At 35.4% G+C, this 20236-nt stretch overlaps 1 protein-coding gene across 3 annotated transcripts; it reads right to left on the bottom strand.

Annotated features, from left to right (window-relative positions):
• Positions 1-2273: 2273 nt before the first annotated feature.
• htr1fa (5-hydroxytryptamine (serotonin) receptor 1Fa) lies at positions 2274-19887 on the bottom strand. 3 transcript variants are annotated; one of them, XM_058787251.1, is made up of 4 exons: positions 19720-19887; positions 19328-19502; positions 6977-7104; positions 2274-5770 (listed from the first exon to the last, which is right to left on the bottom strand). In XM_058787251.1, the coding sequence occupies exon 4, from the start codon at positions 5766-5768 to the stop codon at positions 4689-4691; it is 1080 nt and encodes a 359-aa protein (XP_058643234.1). In that variant the 5' UTR covers positions 5769-5770; positions 6977-7104; positions 19328-19502; positions 19720-19887; the 3' UTR covers positions 2274-4688. The 3 variants fall into 3 exon arrangements, with proteins under 3 accessions (XP_058643234.1, XP_058643233.1, XP_058643235.1); XM_058787250.1 differs by lacking the exon at positions 19720-19887 and having other exon boundaries at positions 19328-19583; XM_058787252.1 differs by lacking the exons at positions 19328-19502; positions 19720-19887 and having other exon boundaries at positions 6977-8231.
• Between the last annotated feature and the right edge of the window lie 349 nt (positions 19888-20236).

Here is a 20236-nt window from a genome sequence, read left to right as displayed (position 1 = left end):
CTTTGTATTTGCATTTAAAGCACACTGGCTTGATGAAAGCCTTTTTGTAAAGTCCATTTTGACTGGGTGGTTATTGTTTAGGTTGCTAATGTCAGCTGATTTTCAACAATTTGAACAAAAGTTCAAAAATAGGTTTTGAATGAATGCTGAGGTGAGATAGAGAATCAGCAGCTTGTTTTCATGCATTTTTGTCTTTTGTTAACAAAGCACCAAGGTCTCCGTTTTCTGAGAACAACTGAAGAAATTCTCAGTAACGCATGTTTAATGTGCGCTTTAATGTGCATGTTGTGTTTTGGTTAATTCATATGAATTCTTATAATGCTATTTGTACATTTTTGTACAATATGTGTAAAGGAATAGTTTACAAAATAATAATAATAATAATAATAAATGCTTATATATATATATATATATATATATATATATATATATATATATATATATATATATAATAATAATTCACCCTCAGGCCACATAGATGAGTGTGTTTCTTCCTCTGAACAACATGAACAAATTTAGCATTACACTTGCATTACAGCTCACCAAGTGAATGGGTTCCTCTGTAGTGAATGGGTGCCGTCAGAATGAGAGTAAAAACATAATAATCCACACAACTCCAGAACATCAATTAACATCTGAAAATGAACACCAACAAACAGCTTTTCGCTTCACTAGATGTTAATTGATTAGTGTGGATTACTTGATTATTGTGATGTTTTTACCAGCTGTTTGGACTCTCATTCTGACGGCACCCATTCACACATTCAGGATCCATGGTGAGCAAGTGATGCATAATGCTACATTTCTCCAAATCTGTTCTGATGAAGAAACAAACTCATCTATCTGGGATTATATGGGTTGATTGTGCACAGTAAGATATTCATTCTCCAATCCTATTAAGGTATTACAATTACAAAACCTGAAGCTCTCTCATATTATTTCTAAGTCCTGAAACCCAAAATTATTGTAATGTGTTTTTATTAGAGGAAGAAAAAAAACACCTTGAAGTGTTGAAATATTCAACCCCAGTGTTACAGCAGCTCCACGCGCTTACATATAAAAAATAAATGGCCCTAATGAGGACACAGCTGCCTTACATTTGCCTCTTCCGTGAATAATTAAAATAACTACAATGTTTCTGTGTAAAAACCACACAGATAAAGGCTCGTTATTCAGGTAGGAAAATATGAAAATGAAGAGCATTCCTAATCAAACATTTAATGAAATAGTTATTTTTAGGACAATGTAGCCTACAGAATAATATCCAAATGTCTGCATGTCCCAGTGGGCAGTATTATGAGGAGTTATCAGGAAGTGAACACAACATCAAAACAGCCTGACCACATTAAGAGCTTTGAATAACTCTGGCCTATGAGGGAGGGCGGCACAAAAAAGCCATTACTCCGACAGAACCATGTGGAACAAACATTAATAGTGACCTAGCTGCAGTGTGGGAATGATAGTGCGGTCTGATGTGACGGAGATGGAGCTTGTTAATCCCAAATTCAAAGTCGCATGTGCAAATCTGACACTTCCTACACCGCAGAAAGCACATAGTTCATTGTGAAGTACGGTGGTGGCAGCCTCTTGCTGAGGGGCTGCTTTTCATCAGCTGGAACTGGACATCTTGTTAAAATACGAGGGAAATGGATGTCGCAAAATACGGAGAAAGGCTGCAAGAGAAGCTCTGCTGAAAACCGAGGTTTATGAGGAGACACTGGTTCAAAAGAGCAAATCAGCACTGGAGTAGCTTGTGATAAACTCAGTATGTCATTCAATGGCGATGCCAATTTTAATGATGAACTGGAGTGCTATTTGAAAGCGATGATGCTCAGTGCTGCTCCATATTTGATGTAGTTAGTAACCGATCAAAATACCGTTTTGATGAAGCAGTTAGATGCAATTTGAATTTTTTAATACATAGTAATACACCAACAAAATCAGCTGGTGTTTAACAAGCACAAACACAATTATAGGATGTAAATAAGGGTGTTAAATGTGACGTGGAGACTTCTGGGAATACTTTTGAGGGATGACTGAATCAGTTTAATGAACCTGCCAATTGAAATGAACTGTCAAAACAAAATTCTCTAACTAGTGAACTGGAGTCATTTAGTTTGACATATTAACAGTGATAGAGTCTGAATACATACAATATCTGAGTACATTGCATTAATTGTATAATGTTTAAAGGAAATTTCTATTACAGATGAAGCGACTCTTAAAATGACAATATAGAGGTAAAAGGGACGACAGATTGTTATGGCATCAGTTTTAATTGAATACAAGGAAAAAAAATCTGTATATAATGCTACAACAATGAAAATCTACAATTTGCTTTCATTTGTTTAAATTTATGAGATTGAGGATTTTGTGCTTATGATTCGGGATCTGGTGCGTCACATTATATAATAATCAGTACAATCAACATAGTTTATATTATGCAAAACATTTATTAACATGAACAACAGTTACATTGTGAGTATCAGTACAAATATTTTGTACATCTTGGGCCCTTATCAGATCATCAGTTTCTGTAAGATTTTATACAAATTAGTTCTGTTCACATCTTTGGTCTCACTGTAACTTGGAGAAACACACATCAGATAAAACATATAGTAACATTCTTATCAAAGAAATAAACAAATGCACAACATATTTGCCTAGCAAATTTACCTCAGATGCCCAAAAGCAAGTATCTAATAAGCATTTCCATTGTTTGTGTAATGTACAGTTCCAATGAAACGTCTGGACACTCCTTTCTACAAAACTATGAAATAATGGGAAGGTTTTTTAAGATTATGAGAAATATACATTCAGTCCAGTGCGTCCAAGGGTTTGACTGGAAGTATCGTTCTAATTGAATGCAAGTGCAATATTCCCATCTAAATACAGTATATTACATGTCATATTTTGGCCCTTCACATGGCTGAATATTTATGAAATGGGCTGTAAACAGAATTTGGTGACACTTTACAATAATTTATTAACATTAGTTAACAATTAATTGAACAAACAGTGAAAAATAAGCACTTGATGCTAATTACAGAACATTAAAAATATAAGTTTCTGGTAATATTATTTAATGGACCTGAACTAACAATGAACAGTTGTATTATAACTAACGTTAACCAAGATGAATAAATACTGTAACACGTCTGGCTCATTGTTAACGTTAGTTAATGCATTAACTAATGTCAACTAATGAGGCGTTTTTTGTAAAGTATTATCTTGAATTTCTTCCTCTTATGAAAAATAGTATGATTTTCACATACAAACTTTAAGGTTGGTTTGAAATCTATAATGTTAAACCCCACAAAAATATAGTTCAGCTCTTACTAATCTAGTTGCATATACAGATTTCTATCTAAATATAAGACATTTGTGATAATGTATGAAAATGTACTTTTCTGCCTCATCAGAATTACTGAAGTGTAATTTTATATTACACTCGAAAAAACTTTTTAGTTAATTAAATTGTATCCATTTCAATTGGATTACATGAATCACTTTCATACAATAAAATCTTTTCATTTAGTTTAGTACTCTAAATTGAATATTTGCTTATTTGTTACTGTATGCCAAGAAAAAATTATATCAGTAAAATATTATTGACATTCACTGTATCAATGACACCTTAAAATAAAGTGTAAATAAAATAAAGGCCTGTTCACACCAACAACGATAACTATAATAATATTGATAATGATAACACAATAATGTTCTGTTTATTATAAGCACATGCTGCAGTTTTGAGCAGCATAGATTCGCATTGGCTGTCAATGTTTTTATCATTCGTCAGCTGGAAAAAAGCATTCTGAAAGTGATTCCAAAATTATCATTGCTTTGTGTTGTTATCATTACAGCGGTGTCAACAAATCTTAATTATTAACATCCTTGGTGTGAACAGGCCTTTTCTATTTACTGATATAGATCAAAAGCCAATGTTCAATAAATGAAAACTCTTCAGACAATGAACGTGGTCTGATTTGTTGACTAACAGTGACTTTGAACAAGACTACAGCAAATTCATTCAAACGTTTAGTTGTTTTTGTTGTTGAGAAGTAATCTAATTGCTTCAAAAGCAACCAAAAAAATTTTTTTTTTTTTTAAAGACTAAGGGCCAGATTTACTATTCATTTGCGCCAACGCAAACCCTAATTTGGTGTTAAAAAACTACTGTCAGGATTTACGAAAGACACACAGTGGGAAATTAGCACTGAAAGGGCAGGGACACAGTTATTTTTGCAAATCACCTTATTGAATATGCATTTGTAGGAGTTTCCCTCTTGATCGGTAAATTTGTGGGAGGAGAGTATTTAAATGGATCACGCAACATGATTTACTAAGATTTGCGCTCGTCCATTCTCTGGTATTTGCGTCCATTATTTAATGCCCCAAAAAAGCATGTCTTAAAGTAGGCGGTAATTGGTGCTGCTCTTGGTAGATTGCGCTGTTCATTATGGAAATAAGATGTTGCGTCTGTTCTTTAATATGAATCTTGTCAGTAAATTTCCCCCTCCCATCGGCACTTGGAATTGCGCTCTAACACTAATTTGCCCTGTTTAGTAAATCTGGCCCTAAATTTAGTTGTGCAGAATAATAATTTAATTAAGTTCTTTAAACGTTGTATTTTTTTTTTTGAGTGTAATAGTTTCAGTTCACGTGACACAATCCCTTCATTGGCGTTAGAGATAATTCTTGCACTTGATCAACTTCTGAAAAGCCCTTTTGAAATCCTCGTTAAAGATGGTGTAAATCAGCGGGTTGATGAGAGAGTTCAGATAGCCCAGCCAAATCAGAAAGTTGGTCATCTCAGGAGAGAGACTGCAGGATTCACAGATGGTAACAATCACCTCATGGATGAAGAAAGGCAGCCAGCAGATGACAAAAGCCCCCAGAATGAGTCCCAGAGTGGTGGCGGCCTTCCTTTCACGCGTGCTGGAAATGCGACGTCTCCTGACAGACCGCTCTCTGCAAGACCGAGACTTTGGGCTTTTCACAGTGATGCGCGCCCTGTCGCCTTCGGTGGAGGGTTCAGACACCGATTTCTCCGGAGGGCTCAGAGTGTCCGGGGTCGTCGGCTCTCTGTCACTGCACTTGGGAAGCATGTGTCCGTTCATCTCCGGCTTATTGAGGCAACTGGCTCTCCTGTTGTAAAGAGTCTTCGCTGCTCGGTAGATCTTGTAGTAGAGAATGAGAATGAGTACTAGCGGGATATAAAAAGCCCCGAATGTGGAGTAAAGCGCGGAGCCGATGTTATCATGCTTAATGATGCACATGTTTTCCTCCTGGCGTCTCAACAGCATTGGCGGCAGAGAGACGACTATTGAGAGGAGCCACACCACGCTGATCATGATGGCGGCCCGTAGAGATGTCCTCTTTCTCGAATACTCCACGGCGTCCGTAATGGCGCGGTATCGGTCCACAGCGATGGCCGCGAGGTGCAGAATGGAGCACGTGCAGCAGGTTATGTCCACGATTAACCAGATGTTGCACATGACTTCACCCATGACCCACGTGTCCATCACAATGTAGACAATGCTGAAGGGCATGACTAATACGGCCACCAAAAGGTCGGTCACGGCCAGTGAGCAGATGAGATAGTTTGCGGGATGGTGCAGCTTGCGTGTGACAATGATGGCTGTAATGACCAAGCAGTTCATGGCCGTCGTTAGCACAGCAAGAAACGAAAGCGTGAGGGAGAGGATAATCACGTCCCATGCGTTTTTGCTGGGTCCGTCTGCATATGTTTCGTTTGAATCCATGTCTGGGATAGAATAAGACAAGCAGAATCACTGAGATGGGACAAAAAAATCTGTAAACAATGTAGCCAAGTTGTGGCGTGAAGGTAGATGCCATTATGCACCTATACATTACTTTAAAGAGAGCTTACATCCTACTAGATAACCTTTGCCTTATAATGGTGCAACTACATTAAAGCAATAGTTCATCCAAAAAATTAAAGTTACAGAAAATTTACTCATCCTTAGTCCACCCAAGATGTAGATAAGTTTGTTTCTTCATCTGATAAGATTTGATGAAATTTAGTGTTTCATCACTTGCTCATCAATGGATCCTCTGCAGTGAATGGGTGCCGTCAGAATGAGAGTCCAAACAGCTGATAAAAACATTACAATAATCCACACCACTCCAGTCCATAAATCAACATCGTGAAGTGAAAAGCTGCATGTTTGTAAGAACTTCAACATGTTTGTTTCTTACAAACATGTAGCCTTTCACTTCAGACATTAACTGATGGACTTGAGTGGTGTTATTATTGTGATGTTTTTATCAGCTGTTTGGACTCTCATTCTGACGGCACCCATTTACTGCAGACGATCCATTGGAGAGCAAGTGATGTAACGCTAAATTTCTCCAAATCCGTTCAGATGAAAAAACAAACTCTTGCTAGTAAATTTCACAAATAATTAAAAAATAAATGGCAAGTAATATACTGAATTAAACCTGAATTGAGAAATAGTGTTTCTTTTAAAATATATTCCAATAATGCTCGTTTTATTTTCTTATGTTTCAAAAAGTATTTTACAGTGTAGTTACTAAGACTGAAATGTAGCAAGTATGTAACAACACTAAAGTCTGCTTCACAAACACCTTATTTTACAATATATTTTAAATGTAATAAGCTTGAAATGTAACAAAGAGCACACACTTTTTTATATACTGTATTTGCTTAGCATGCAACCACAAACAAATGACCTTTTAATGACTCACCAGTTCCTACATTATCAGTTTGAATCATCATACATTTCATTTTCATCCAAATAGAAATCAACTGAAAACTATTTCAAGGCTATGTGAGTCACATAACAAGAAACAATCTAATGGCCTTCTGTGTACATTTCCTGAGTGTGGCCTCTTGAGTGTGCTCCGTTTGTTTCACTGGGGAACACTTCCGAGTTCACCTGGTTTATACTCTATTGAAATATCATGCAGGGCTTTTCACTGTTCATACCTGTACAAGTGCTGCTTATTCATCTGACAGTTTGTGTCTGTGTGCATTAAGCGAGCTGCACGTCATCACAGCATTGTGTTCAGAGATTTTGCCCAAGGTGGTCCATGCCATCATTTGCCACAAATCATCTGAAAGGCAAGAAGATCAAAAAGAGTGTTAATGTGTAAGGAAAGTTTGTCAGATTGCCCTTGTAGAGCACGGGAGGGAATAGATGTTGTGACTGCCGCTGAGACCATTGATTAAAGAGGAATGTAATTTTCTGATTCGCTCTCTTTTAAAAGGAAACTGGGCCAGAGCCACATAGACCAGACAAAAGAGCTCACCAGATGCTTTCTCTTCAGTACAGCGATGAATTTGACCAACTTGCTTATTTTCATTACATCAGATATCAGGCGTTTATGACTGTCCCTTGAACCTGTATCACGTTTGACATCTTTTTCACAATCTGCTACCGTCAGCATAGCACACAGCCTATATAAATGTATAAACTATTAGTCAAAAGTTTAGAATCATTAGGATTGTTTAATGTTTGTGAAAGATGTCTCTTATGCTTACCATGGCTACTTATGTATTTGATACAGAAAATACAGTAATATTGTGAAATATTATTTTAATTTAAAATAACTGTTTTGCATTTTATATATTTTAAAATGTAATGTTTTCCTGTGAAGCAAAGCTGAATTTTCAGCATCATTAATCCAATCTTCAGTGTCATGATCCTTTTGAAATCAATCTAATATGCTGATTTTCTGCTATTATCATTGTTGAAAACAGTCGAGCTGCTTAATATTTTTGTTCAAATTGCTATTTTTTCCACAATTATTTGATTAATAGAATATACAATATATTATAATACACACACACATGCACATGTACTTTGTATATCTATGCAATGAGCTTAAAAGTGTGAGAGTGAGTAATAAAAACGGTTGTACTGAGGCACACTTCATTACACGCTCGCAGTGTGTCTGTGTTAGTGCTGGCTGTGAGAATATGGTTGTCATAGAGACTCACAGGGACAGGCTTTCTGAGGAAAAGGCCAAAGCTATACAACAAAAATTGATTTTAAACACTCTACAAGCTCTTTCTCTGCCAGCACGATGATGTTAGCGTATTAGTCAGGTTGGTTTTGATTTAAGGTCAGTTTATCTGAAGAACAGATAACATCATGGAATGTGTCTCTGTATGGGAAGAATTACTTCCTTGTCTGACAGATTAGATTATAATTTTGAGAAATGTTTTTGGGGAAAAAGTGACTGGGGTAATAGCTGCTGAAAATTCAGATGAAAAGAGTGAATTTTTCCTTTATATGAATAATATAATATATCAACAAACTTATGAATATATATATATATATATATATATATATATAGCACCAGAAACCAGGCTCTCAGCAAACAGATTTAGTTGATTCTGCAGCTAACGGAGTTATTTAACTCAGTGACACACTGCCACATTGTTAAACTGCTTATATTGATCAGACAACACTCTTTATTGATGAGAAAACTTTTTAGACCGAGACTGCGTTTTAAAGTTTCACTCTTCATAGCTCACATACTGTATTTACTCTTGAAACATTTGGGCATATCATATGGCTGATTCAATCAAATGTCATTTTCCTGCAGCTCCAGAGTAATTAAGTCACATGATATTTACAATGCAGATTATTTCAATTCACATACTCCTGGGTGGTGCATGTGCCAGCCAAGCAACTGCCATTGAGATGAAGGGGAACGTTAATGGATATCTGTCTCTAGCTATTTTAGTGGCAGGTGCTATTAGAGGGAGAGACACGCTCATACTAGACAGCATTTTATTTGACAAAATGCCTCTGAATGCTAAATGCATCATTCATTTTTTTTATTCTCAAAATAAAAAGACTGCAAAAATCTTAAATGTGCATATGAACACTAGCATCTTTACTATACAGTAGATGATTACAAAACCTAGACTAAATAGACTAAAAGCTGCAAAATTCCAATGCTCATGATAACAAAAGCTAAAAAGGTACATCTTTGGTACATTTACCCCTAAATGGTACATTCTAGTTACTTGTTTCTTTTATATCTGCTATATTTTGATGGTCCTCTAACAGACATTCTCCTGACTGTTAGTAACTTTGCAAGTACGTTAACTTATTCTACTAGGCAATGTTGGGAAAGTTACTTTGGAAATGTATTAGGTAACAGATTACAAGTTACCCTATTTAAAATGTAATAAGTAGTGTAACTATTTCAAATACTTTATTAAAGTTATGTAACTGATTACATTTGATTACGTTTCTAAATGTCTAACGAAGGTTTTCAACTGTTAATCATTTTAAAACATTTAAAGCAGGCAGGGTTAACCTTACAGTAGTTCTCAACACTGATTACTGTCAGACTTTCAAAATCCTTCTTCACTTGAATTAAGATTATAAAAAATTTCATTTGAAAGCACAGCCACCACAAAATCAGACTTTACCACCGCTTTTTACTTTGATATCATTCTGGGATTAGGCTAAATATAGATTTAAAATCAGAAGATGTAGTTTAATAGTTATGACACTGTTTTGAAATCAAATCTTTGCATTGCTATGACAGGAAACACTGGCATCTATCAATGCCTTGGATAAAAAAAGTTCATCTTAAAAAATAAAGCATATAGGCCTACATAAACCCACACAGGAAATAAAACGGTAATCAAAAAAAAAAAAAGGTGTCCTGTTCTGTGTCCTAATCTCCTGAAACATTGGTGTCTCATATTTTAGAGAAGTCGAAGCAATTAGGGAAACAAATCAATCATATGTTTATGAGTGAAAATATTCAGATGTAACCCCCTTTGTAATCATTAACATTTTCATAAGTAACTGTAATTTAATTCCACATTTTTTCTCAGTAACTGTAACAGATTACAATTACATTTATTTTGTAATTAAATTACGCAATTCCGTTACATGTAACTAGTTACTCCCCAACACTGCCACTCACTCTAACACTAACCGTCTAATAATACTCTAATGAGAATGAGTTGACATGTAGTTGCAAAGTTATTCGTAGTTAGTAGAATGTCTGAAGACTACCGAAATAAATATTTGTTAACATTGTGAGAAAACAAGAAATTCCACCCGAGTCTTCTTGCATTTTTACCATTTTGCATTTTGTAAATCTCTGCTTTTGTGCTTCCTAACTTCAATAGTTTCTACAGAACAAACTTTCTGTTGCAGTCTGCTGTTCACGGTCTCACCCCACATGCTCTGCTCGCTCTCGTGTGGAGATTCTCTTGGGTACACTGACATTGCCAGAAATAATACAAAAAGGCATTTTGAAAGAACTTCATTGAAGAATGTTGCAATATTTATGCAGTGGAACTTCCTGAAACTGTTACATTTTGACTTTTATTCCTGAAATCAACAGATAAACTGTAAAAACTCCTGTTTAATATAAACTATATATATATATATTAGTCACCACCTGGATTTAACTAAGCAAATAGGTAAGAGCCTCCCATCGGATAATTACTGCATGGATGATTATGTTTAAGCTGGCAACAAGTTATTTAACCCTAACTGATGCAGTGAGTAGCTTCTCATTTCTTAAACAACCATGTCAGAAGACACATCCTGTGGTCATGGAAAAGATGTTAATCTGTTTCAGAAGGGTCAAATTATTGGCATGCATCAAGCAAAGAAAACATCTAAGGAGATTGCTGAAACTACTAAAATTGGGTTAAGAACTGTCCAACGCATTATTAAAAACTGGAAGGATAATGGGGAGCCATCACCTTCGAGGACGAAATGTGGTCGGGAAAAAATCTTGAATGATCATAAATCATAAATAAACAACAGTACAACTAATTGGGACTAAACAGCTGTGTAACCTTAAGAAAACCACTTATCAGTGAAAAAGGCTTCAGTTTGCTAGGGAGCATAATATTTGGACTCTGGAGCAATGGAAGAAGGTCATGTGGTCTGATGAGTCCAGATTTACCCTGTTCCAGAGTGATGGGCACATCAGGGTAAGAAGAGAGGCAGAGGAACTGATCATGTCTAGTGCCTGCCGTACAAGCCTGTGGGAGCAGTGCTATGATCTGGGGTTGCTGCAGTTGGTCAGATCTAGGTTCAGCAACATTATGTGCCCAAAGAATGAGGTCAGCTGACTACCTGAATATAATGAATGACCAGGTTATTCCATCAATGATGGCACGGGCATATTCCAAGATGACAATGCCAGGATCCATCGGGCTCAAGTTGTGAAAGAGTGGTTCAGGGAGCATGAGACATCATTTTCACACATGGATTGGCCACCGCAGAATCCACACCTTAACCCCATTGAGAATCTTTGGGATGTGCTGGAGAAGACTTTGTGCAGCGGTCTGACTCTCCTATCACCAATACACAGGGGTGCGGGAAGTGGGGGTGCTGTTTTTTTCTGTGGGCAACTGTTTAATTGTTGGGAATATTAAAAAAAATAATAAATCGGAGTGTCTATTTAAGTGCAAATAGCTATGTTGTTGGAAGAGGCTATTTATACTAACTCCACCCACAAACGTATGATTAGGATAGTAAATTTGCAAAAGACGGTCATCAATTGACAGACTCAGTGGGGCAGATGGTAAAGCGTGTGCTACCATTCTTTTGACACGATTGACCGGGGTTCGAATCTGCCTTTTGGCAAACTTTTTTTCTCCCTTTTTAAATTTCAAATCACATCAGAAAAGCATTTATTTTTTAATAAAAATGAAGGAAATAATCAAAAAGTTGAACATAAAGTATCGGGTAGGATTAGGGTAGGTGTAGGGAGAGCTTTTGTCCCAATAAGGTGGCATCCATTTAATAATTTGAAATAAACTTAAAAAAATTACACTCAATAAGTTATTGCATACTATTTTATAATGTATTACAATGCAGAGGTGCAGATAATTGCCACTATTTGCAATAAGTAATGTTTTCCTCTAATAATGTTTTTCGCCACAATTAATCATACCTCTTTATTCAATATTTGAAATAAGTAATTAGCAGGGTCCTGCTATTTTAACATAGAATAAATAGAATCTAAAGCTATTTGCACTGTGTAAATAGCATATCACTGAAGAATAATGCTATTTTCACTTAGTGAATATTAAGAGTGTGTGACTGTTTTTTTGGACGGGGAGTGTATATGTATATGTACAATTAGTATTGTATCTTACACTGGTAACCACCATAGTATTACAGGTGGTAAATAAACATGACGTTCACCACAATATGTTTTTCCATGATCTGTGACTAATAAACATGCATAAACAGCAATAGATTCACCCACACAAACACAAAACTCTATCAGTGTGTCTTTTAAGGGGCGCCGAGTGTAACCTGACTATGCAATTTCATGGACTAAATGAACTGCGTGACCCAAAGTGCAGATACACTCTAATGCATTTCATACACAAAATGACAAGCGCCAGTAGCATTTAGTTCAACTCATTTGATGGAGGAAATGCATATCTCATTCACTGAATAAGCATTTTGTGATATGCTGGAACCATTTATTGTCCTGTTAAATCGAATATAATTTTACTCTAGCAGTTTCTACAGCATAGATTTCTAATTCAATTATCAGACTTCACACTCCAGGTCACAGACATTTAACACTTTTAATATTAAAAGCAAAGTTCTCAGAAACGTCAAATGAGGTTTTTTTTTTTTTAATGAACAATGTTCAGCGGTCTTGTCATGATAATTCAGAAGACATACTGGATATATATTCATGGAGGAGAACTTGTTAATTGCTATAAAACAAGTGCACAAATCTATAGATAAGAGAGAATGCCAATTAAAAAGTGTCTGATTAGTTAGAATAATAAGCAAGTGTATGAATAAATAAAACAAACATCTGGCACATAAAATGATTGACAAAGACTTCAATGTCTCAAAAAGTGTAATAAGAGGAAAACATGTAAACAAGGATGAAGTAATGAATAAAAATTGGAACATCTGACATGAAACCTTACCTTGAAGATAAGTTGTTCTCTATTTGCAGTCTGTGAATATTAGGGCAGCCGTTATCTTGCTTTTTCTTTTTTCTTTTATATTTATAAGTTCAAAAAAGTGATTTCTTAGAGTATTTGCAAGCTCAAACCATATGTCATTCATATGTTTTGTTATTGTTAACAAGAACTATTAAAAACCAGTAAAAATAAATAAATAAAATAAAATGTTTTTGGTAATTGAAATAAACCAGAAAAATATAAGTATCAGAGGAAATACATAAAAAAAAAAAAAAATCAGAAATGCTACCTTCACAACTAAATAAACAGAAATGAAGTTTTTATTAAATACATATATGTGACCCTGGACCACAAAACCAGTCATAGGGTCAATTTTATGAAATTGAGATTTATAAATAAGCTTTCCATTGATGTATGATTTGTTAGGATCGGGCAAGATACAAGATATTTGGCTGAGATACAACTATTTGAAAATCTGGAATCTAAGCGTGCCAAAAAATCGAATTATTGAGAAAATCGCCTTTAAAGTTGTCCAAATTAAGTTCTTAGCAATGCATATTACTAATCAAAAATTATGTTTTGATATATTTACAGTAGGACATTTACAAAATATCTTCATGGAACATGATCTTTACTTAATATTCTAATCATTTTTGGCATAAAAGAAAAACCGACCCATGTTGGTTATTGCTACAAATATACCTGTGCTACTTATGACTGGTTTTGTGGTCCAGGGTCACATATATAAGACAATATATAAGAAATATAAGAATAAAAGCTAATTCAAAATATATAAAATAAAATAAGTGCTATAATAGTATATAAATAATACTAAAATAATACTGTCATTACTTTAGAATATAATATATTAAACTATTTTAGATTAAGCCAGCATAAGCAAAACATTTCTCAAAACATTTGTTGAGTTTTAAATTATACATCAGTAGATATAATGATTAAAGGATAAAAAAAGGTATTATGACAACTCCAGGTAGTCAAATATTATGTCCATATTTAATGAGCTACACCTGTGTAAACCCGAGGAGAACTTCACATATCCAGTAAAAATCACATGCCGTTTAGTAAATGCAAAAATGCTGAATATCCCCCCCCGCTGACAATATTCTACTAAAAACGCTGAAATAATATACCCATATATTGCCAATAATATAAAACAGCACCATTTTCACCTGCCTTTGTAGCAAACTGTAGCTAATTGTCACTTAGTTGTAAAACTCTGGCAAAGACTTGAGACTAAAACTGAAAAACATGCTTATCATATCTGTATATTAAAATAGGCAGTATATTACATTTACATGATCAGTGCTGTTAAATGACAAGCACCTCAGATAACAGCTGGAAATACCCATAGGAAAATCAGTCTAGTATTATTCTAAGTGATTCAGCAATACTGTACCTTTATGCAACATCCATCAATATTTGATATCAGCTGTATAAACTTTCACATTTCTAAGATGGTAAGCTATGAATGAAGTTCACGAAGACACAATGCACCACCTGTTGATGTCTCTGCAATCCAGAAAGAGCTCTTAATTGCATTTTGAGTGAGGTGCCTCTCAGCACTGGGTATGAAAATGACATGCTTGATGAGAGTACTTAATACATACTTCCTCTTCACAGCAGGTACTAATGAAAAAGATAACAGTGCCACTTTGCGAGTGATGTCATCAGAGCCAGGACAGTATCAAATCTGACAGAACCGAGAATAATTACACTTACATAAAGTGTGAAAAAAGGGGCGTGTGAGAAAATGATGAACTAAGAAACTGATAGAGAAGACTTGAAAGCAGGGATGCATGCTTCGTTTCTGCTGTCAATTACATTCTGCATATCTTGCTGTGACAAGAGAACGGCAGAAATCAGCAGTAACTGAACGCGTCATCATTTTGAACTAAATGGGAATTATGACAAAGATCCAGGTGTTTCAAGGACAAATACTGTATGAGGCAGCACAAATATGAAGTACCCCGAGCATTGTACGGTTGCTTTATAATTTCCTTCACCACTTGATGGGAACAAAGTGCTTCTTCACAACATGTGCTTTCTTTGTTGAATGACTTTGGGGTTTGGGGAGATACAGTAGCATGACCTTCACCGTCATTATTTAATCAGCCTTATGTCATTTTAAAATTGCATGATTTTTTTCTTCAGTGGAACATAAAAGGAGGAATGCTGAATCACGTATTCACTACACTTTTCCATATAATGAAAGTGAATTAGAATTCAGTCCAGACCACCATCAAAGTATCATAAAGCAATCGTCTATGACTCAAGTTTTCTGAAGTCATGTGATGGATTTGTGTGAAGAACAGACCAAAATGTAGCGCTCATTCACACCTTTGCTTGTTCAAACTTGCTGCATCGAGACAATACTGTTGTCAATGATGATCGGTCATAACCCTGCTGATGTCAGATCTCGTTTGTTAAGGTATCATATTTGGATGTATGTGGAAAGCCAACAAGATCTCATGAGCAGTTGAGTAGTATGTAAAATGTGGTTTTACCACACACACATTTGTTTACCTTTGTATAGATAGTAAAATGTACAATACTGATGTATTTCCAGCATCTAAAATGCATTTGTATTTGTATTTCATTTAAGGACACATACATAATTACATCATTTTAAACAAAATGAAAAGCATTTGTGCAATTGTTTACCCATTACCTATTAATATTTATTTTGTTTGCCATGGAACGAGACAATTTTGACTATAAAACACAAGAAAACAAACCATAAAATCTTAATCTTGTGCTGTAAACCACATATTCAGAATCCATGTGATTTTTTTTTCTTCTGTGGAACTGTTGAATCGAATCATTTCTCTGCGAGTCTAATGGCTTTTGGATTCCTCGAACCGAATCTTTTGGATTGAATCTTTTGAGCTGAATCGTTCAAACAAACTTATGAACTTTTTGAACTGAGGCTTCCAAATGAAATTTTTGAATAATGTTGAAAAGTAATGTTGAAAAGTAATTATGTTAGGTATGAAGTGCACATATAAATACATTTGATTCAAAGGATGCAAAAATATTTTAGTTTCTATAGCTGTAAATATGTAAAACAGCTTACATTTTAGATGTTGTCAGTATGTCCATACATTGTATATTTCAGCATTTACCTAAACCATTATGTGGAAATGAGTGGCGAGTACATTCTTCAACATTTCTCCTTTTGTATTCCAAGGAAGAAAGAAAATCATACGTGTTTGTAATGACATGAGATTGATTAAATAATGACCGTTATGTCATTTTGGTCGAACCGTCCCTTTAACGACTGCTGCACATCTTCAGCTGCGTTTTGATTAAAGTGATTGCAATACTCTCATATGCAGTGTCTGAGATGGGAGAAAAATAGCTGACCTGTCATTCTTTGTGTCAAAGGAATAACCGTTAAAGAGTCTTCTCTTGAAAGAAGTCCCTGTTTCTTTGTTAGAACGATGTCAAACTTGAGCCGAGGCACTTAAAAATGCAATTAACATTACTCAGAGATGCCTGGAGATTGTATGCTATTTCTGTTACATCTGCAGTGTTTCTCAGAAGGTGCTTCATGGGAAAATATGCTTCCTGTTGTCAGTTATGATGCCAGCCGTGGAGAAGGTGTTGGGACAATAAGATATTAAACAGGCCCATTTATTTGGATCAAAGTGATGCAAAGCAGTCGTCTTGCAAATTTCGTCTCTTATGCAAACATGCCGTGAACTAAGACAATGGACGCGGCTGTATTACCCTGTCTAGTCAGAATGGCCATTTCTGGAGACCTTTGGTTTTGTATCCAAGAACACAGTCCACAATTTTAAAAGCACAGTTTTCAAGATGTCTCTGGGGAGGCACTTCATTGATTTTAGCCTCGCCAATACCTACACCTAGAGCTGTGAAACCACATAACCCAGATACATCTGAGCTGTGTGACAAAAGCGCCATTAATTAATCGCTGCTGTGTAATCTTTATCTTCTCAGAGATCAGATAACATTAGATAAGATTATTACATGAGATCAGACAACAGCCTAACTGAGATGAAGGCCTTAAAAAAACGTTACAAGATACATGATTTCTGGCCACAACAGTGGCCGCCCACATTTTCACTGGCCTTGAAAGCATTTTTGCGCATTTATTGTCTTTATTGGCATGTAAAAAATTCTGCAACTAAACCATCATAAACTTTGAAAATGTTAAATATGTGAATATTCATGTCTTTACAGACACAGTAAAAGAGATACAATCATGGAACCAAACATGTCTATATACTTCTTTACAGTGGAAAAGCAATATTCAGAGTATTAATTAATTAAGGTTAATTATGAGAATGAGCTTTATTGCCAGGTATGTTTACACATATGAAGAATTTGTTATAGTGACAGAAGCTCCACAGTGCAACAGAATGACAGCGACAGGACACAGATAATAAAAAGAATAATATACAAATATATAAAATAGCAAAAACACAATATATAATATAAACAATTATGTATGTACAGGTATGATATGTGCAAATTATGTAAAAATGTAAATAAGTATGTGTGTTAAATAAATAATGTTATTAATATGTTTTACACTAAGAATGAATAAAATTTTATTTTATAGAGGAAATATAGTATAACCCCTAGAACTAGCCCCTTTACTCTTCTCTGCACGAGATCTTTGAGAACTGCAATATTCACAAGGATAATTTCAAAACTGCTCACTGAGAAGAAAAAACTAAAAACACCAAGACCGTTCTACCACACACTTCTCTAGACTAAACACAATGACTGCATTCAAGTCTTCTCAACAGAGAAACTCAGACTTGTGTGAAATGACCAGACAAAGTCCATAAGCTCCTCACACTCTAAACCTATGCTGACAAATGCTCCCGAGCGGAGAGTTGCCAGTGCATAACACAGTATCTGTTATTGTTGACAAATGACTCTTGCACAACATATGTTATTGTGCCTCACTGTGTCTGGATGAAGTCCAGAATTCTTTCTTTTCTCTAAAACACTGGTGAGATATAGAGGGTTCTGAGGTAGCCTTTCATCTATCAATTGCATGTCATGTAAAAAGAAAAAATGCAAAGATCATATGGTAAAATATCAAGTGAGCAGCCAATATGCCAATGAAACAAAACAGTATTCGCAAATAACATCTAGCAAAAAAGCGCATGAACCAGAAATCTCCAATAATTGTGTAAACATGAAATACTGACACTGTGTTCTCATGCTGTATGTTGAGATGGAGGCTTTCCTCTGGATTCTGAAAAAGCCCTTCATCAATCATTTGTATGTCATGGAGAGAAGAAAAAAAAAAAAACAACAACAGCTTATCAGGTCATCAGCCAATATGCTAATGAACGGAAACAAAATTTGCCCATAACCGGCCAGTAGCCTATGCTAATGAGACATATAGTGTGGAATTTAGACATGATTATAAATAGCAAAGGACATGCTCACATGCTCAGAAAAACACCAAAATGTGGACCTCAATATTCATCATTCACTACTCTATAGTCTATATTGTCTCCTAACAATCCAAAATTGTTTAAGTTATATATGCAGCAAATGTGTGAAGGGGAATATTAGTTATGTAAACCTGATTATTGTATAAATGCATACACACAATACAAAGCATCCAATACTTATGCACACATACACTGCTGTGTTGCATATTTAGGTTACTTTGAAATTCATAGGACCAATCCTATTTTATTTTATTTTTTCTGTGCACCACTTGACTGCTAATGACACTTTTTCTGTTATCACTGTTTAATGTTGCCATCCACATACTCTAGGATTGTATCAGTATTTGTGTGATCAATTAATGCATCAGTTATGAATCAGTTCAGAGTGGATTTCTATACTCTGTGTATCTGTAAATCACACATCAGTCACCTCATACAGCCATCTGACAAAATTCATTCATAATGACCATCAAACTGATCATTAAAGACGCATCTTGATATAGACTTATGCGTGCAATACAGTACATGTTTTTAATCATAAAAACTCCAATGATTCAGATTAAGAATTAGATAATGACAGATTTGATCTGATAAAATCATGTGTCTCATGAAACTCTTCCGCTCACACGAGACAGGGCAAGAGACTGGAAACAGAAAATATCACACCGCAAGATAAATGATGTGCACTGTTAACATCGTTTTTAATTGAATAGCAGACATATCCGAGTAAAAAAAAAAAAAACTTCCTGTGTCTCAATAATCCAGTTTATTTTAGCAATATTCACTTGGCAACAAGCCATTATCAGGCAACAGTGAAAACTTGATACAACTTTAAAGGCACCAATAAACCGTCGTTAATATCAAACGAACTTCCAGAAACCTCTTGTAGAAACCAGCATATCATAAAAATGAAGTAATGACTTACGCTGTGATGTGATGTGATGTGATGTGTTGAGATGAAGGCATTCCTTTGGAAGGCTCACGCTGTAATGTGATGTTTCTCCTCACGAGACAGATGAATGTCTTTCACAGGTGCACACGAGCGCTCGTGTTCACACTGACGCACGTGCGCAGTGTAAATGAGCTGCTAGACGGAGCGACTGCTGGATACAGGTAAATTTAGTTAGTGTAATCGCTATCTATTATGCACCACACACAGCTCTCTCGCTCTCTCTCTCTCTCTCTCTCTCGCTCGCTCGCTCTCAATATTAAATATTCAGGAGGCTTTACTTGTATTTGCTTAAAAAAAAAAAAAAAAAAAGCGATAGGCGATATAAATATACATAGGCATATTTATAGAAGTAGTAGGCTACACACCTATTGCTGCAACTTAAGTAGCCTACGCAGTTTCCCGCGAAATCCGTCCCGATAAGTTTTAAATAAAAATCATTAACAGTTTACCATAGTGAAACAGGCCAGAGTAAGGCAAAACACGGTTTGAAATTTATTTTGCGCTACCTCATTATTTATATATGGAAAATACAAACAAACAGCAACAACAGAAGACAACTTGGAGCAATTTTTTGGCATCACTGTAGCGAAATGTAGCAAAAACACAATCATTACCTTAACAGAATATGAGTAAAATGTCAGCATTAGCTAAGTGCAAGCCCAAATGTGCTTTTGCAATCACCCTTCCAATCGCTTTTCACAAGTTTGCATTAATATGTGCCTCAATGTCTTACTGAGACATGTTTGTGTAGGCTAATGAAACAGTGCAAAACAGCAGTGCAAATGGAACTTTACGTGTTTTAAAGGATACAGAATAATGCAAAGCATCTTGAGGGCGCAGTATTAAAAAAATATATATTTTGCATAAAATTTGTGGCCCGCG

This window comes from Onychostoma macrolepis, chromosome 09, assembly GCF_012432095.1.
Source record: "Onychostoma macrolepis isolate SWU-2019 chromosome 09, ASM1243209v1, whole genome shotgun sequence".
Lineage (NCBI taxonomy): Eukaryota > Metazoa > Chordata > Actinopteri > Cypriniformes > Cyprinidae > Onychostoma > Onychostoma macrolepis.
This window is presented reverse-complemented; position numbering and strand designations above follow the sequence as displayed.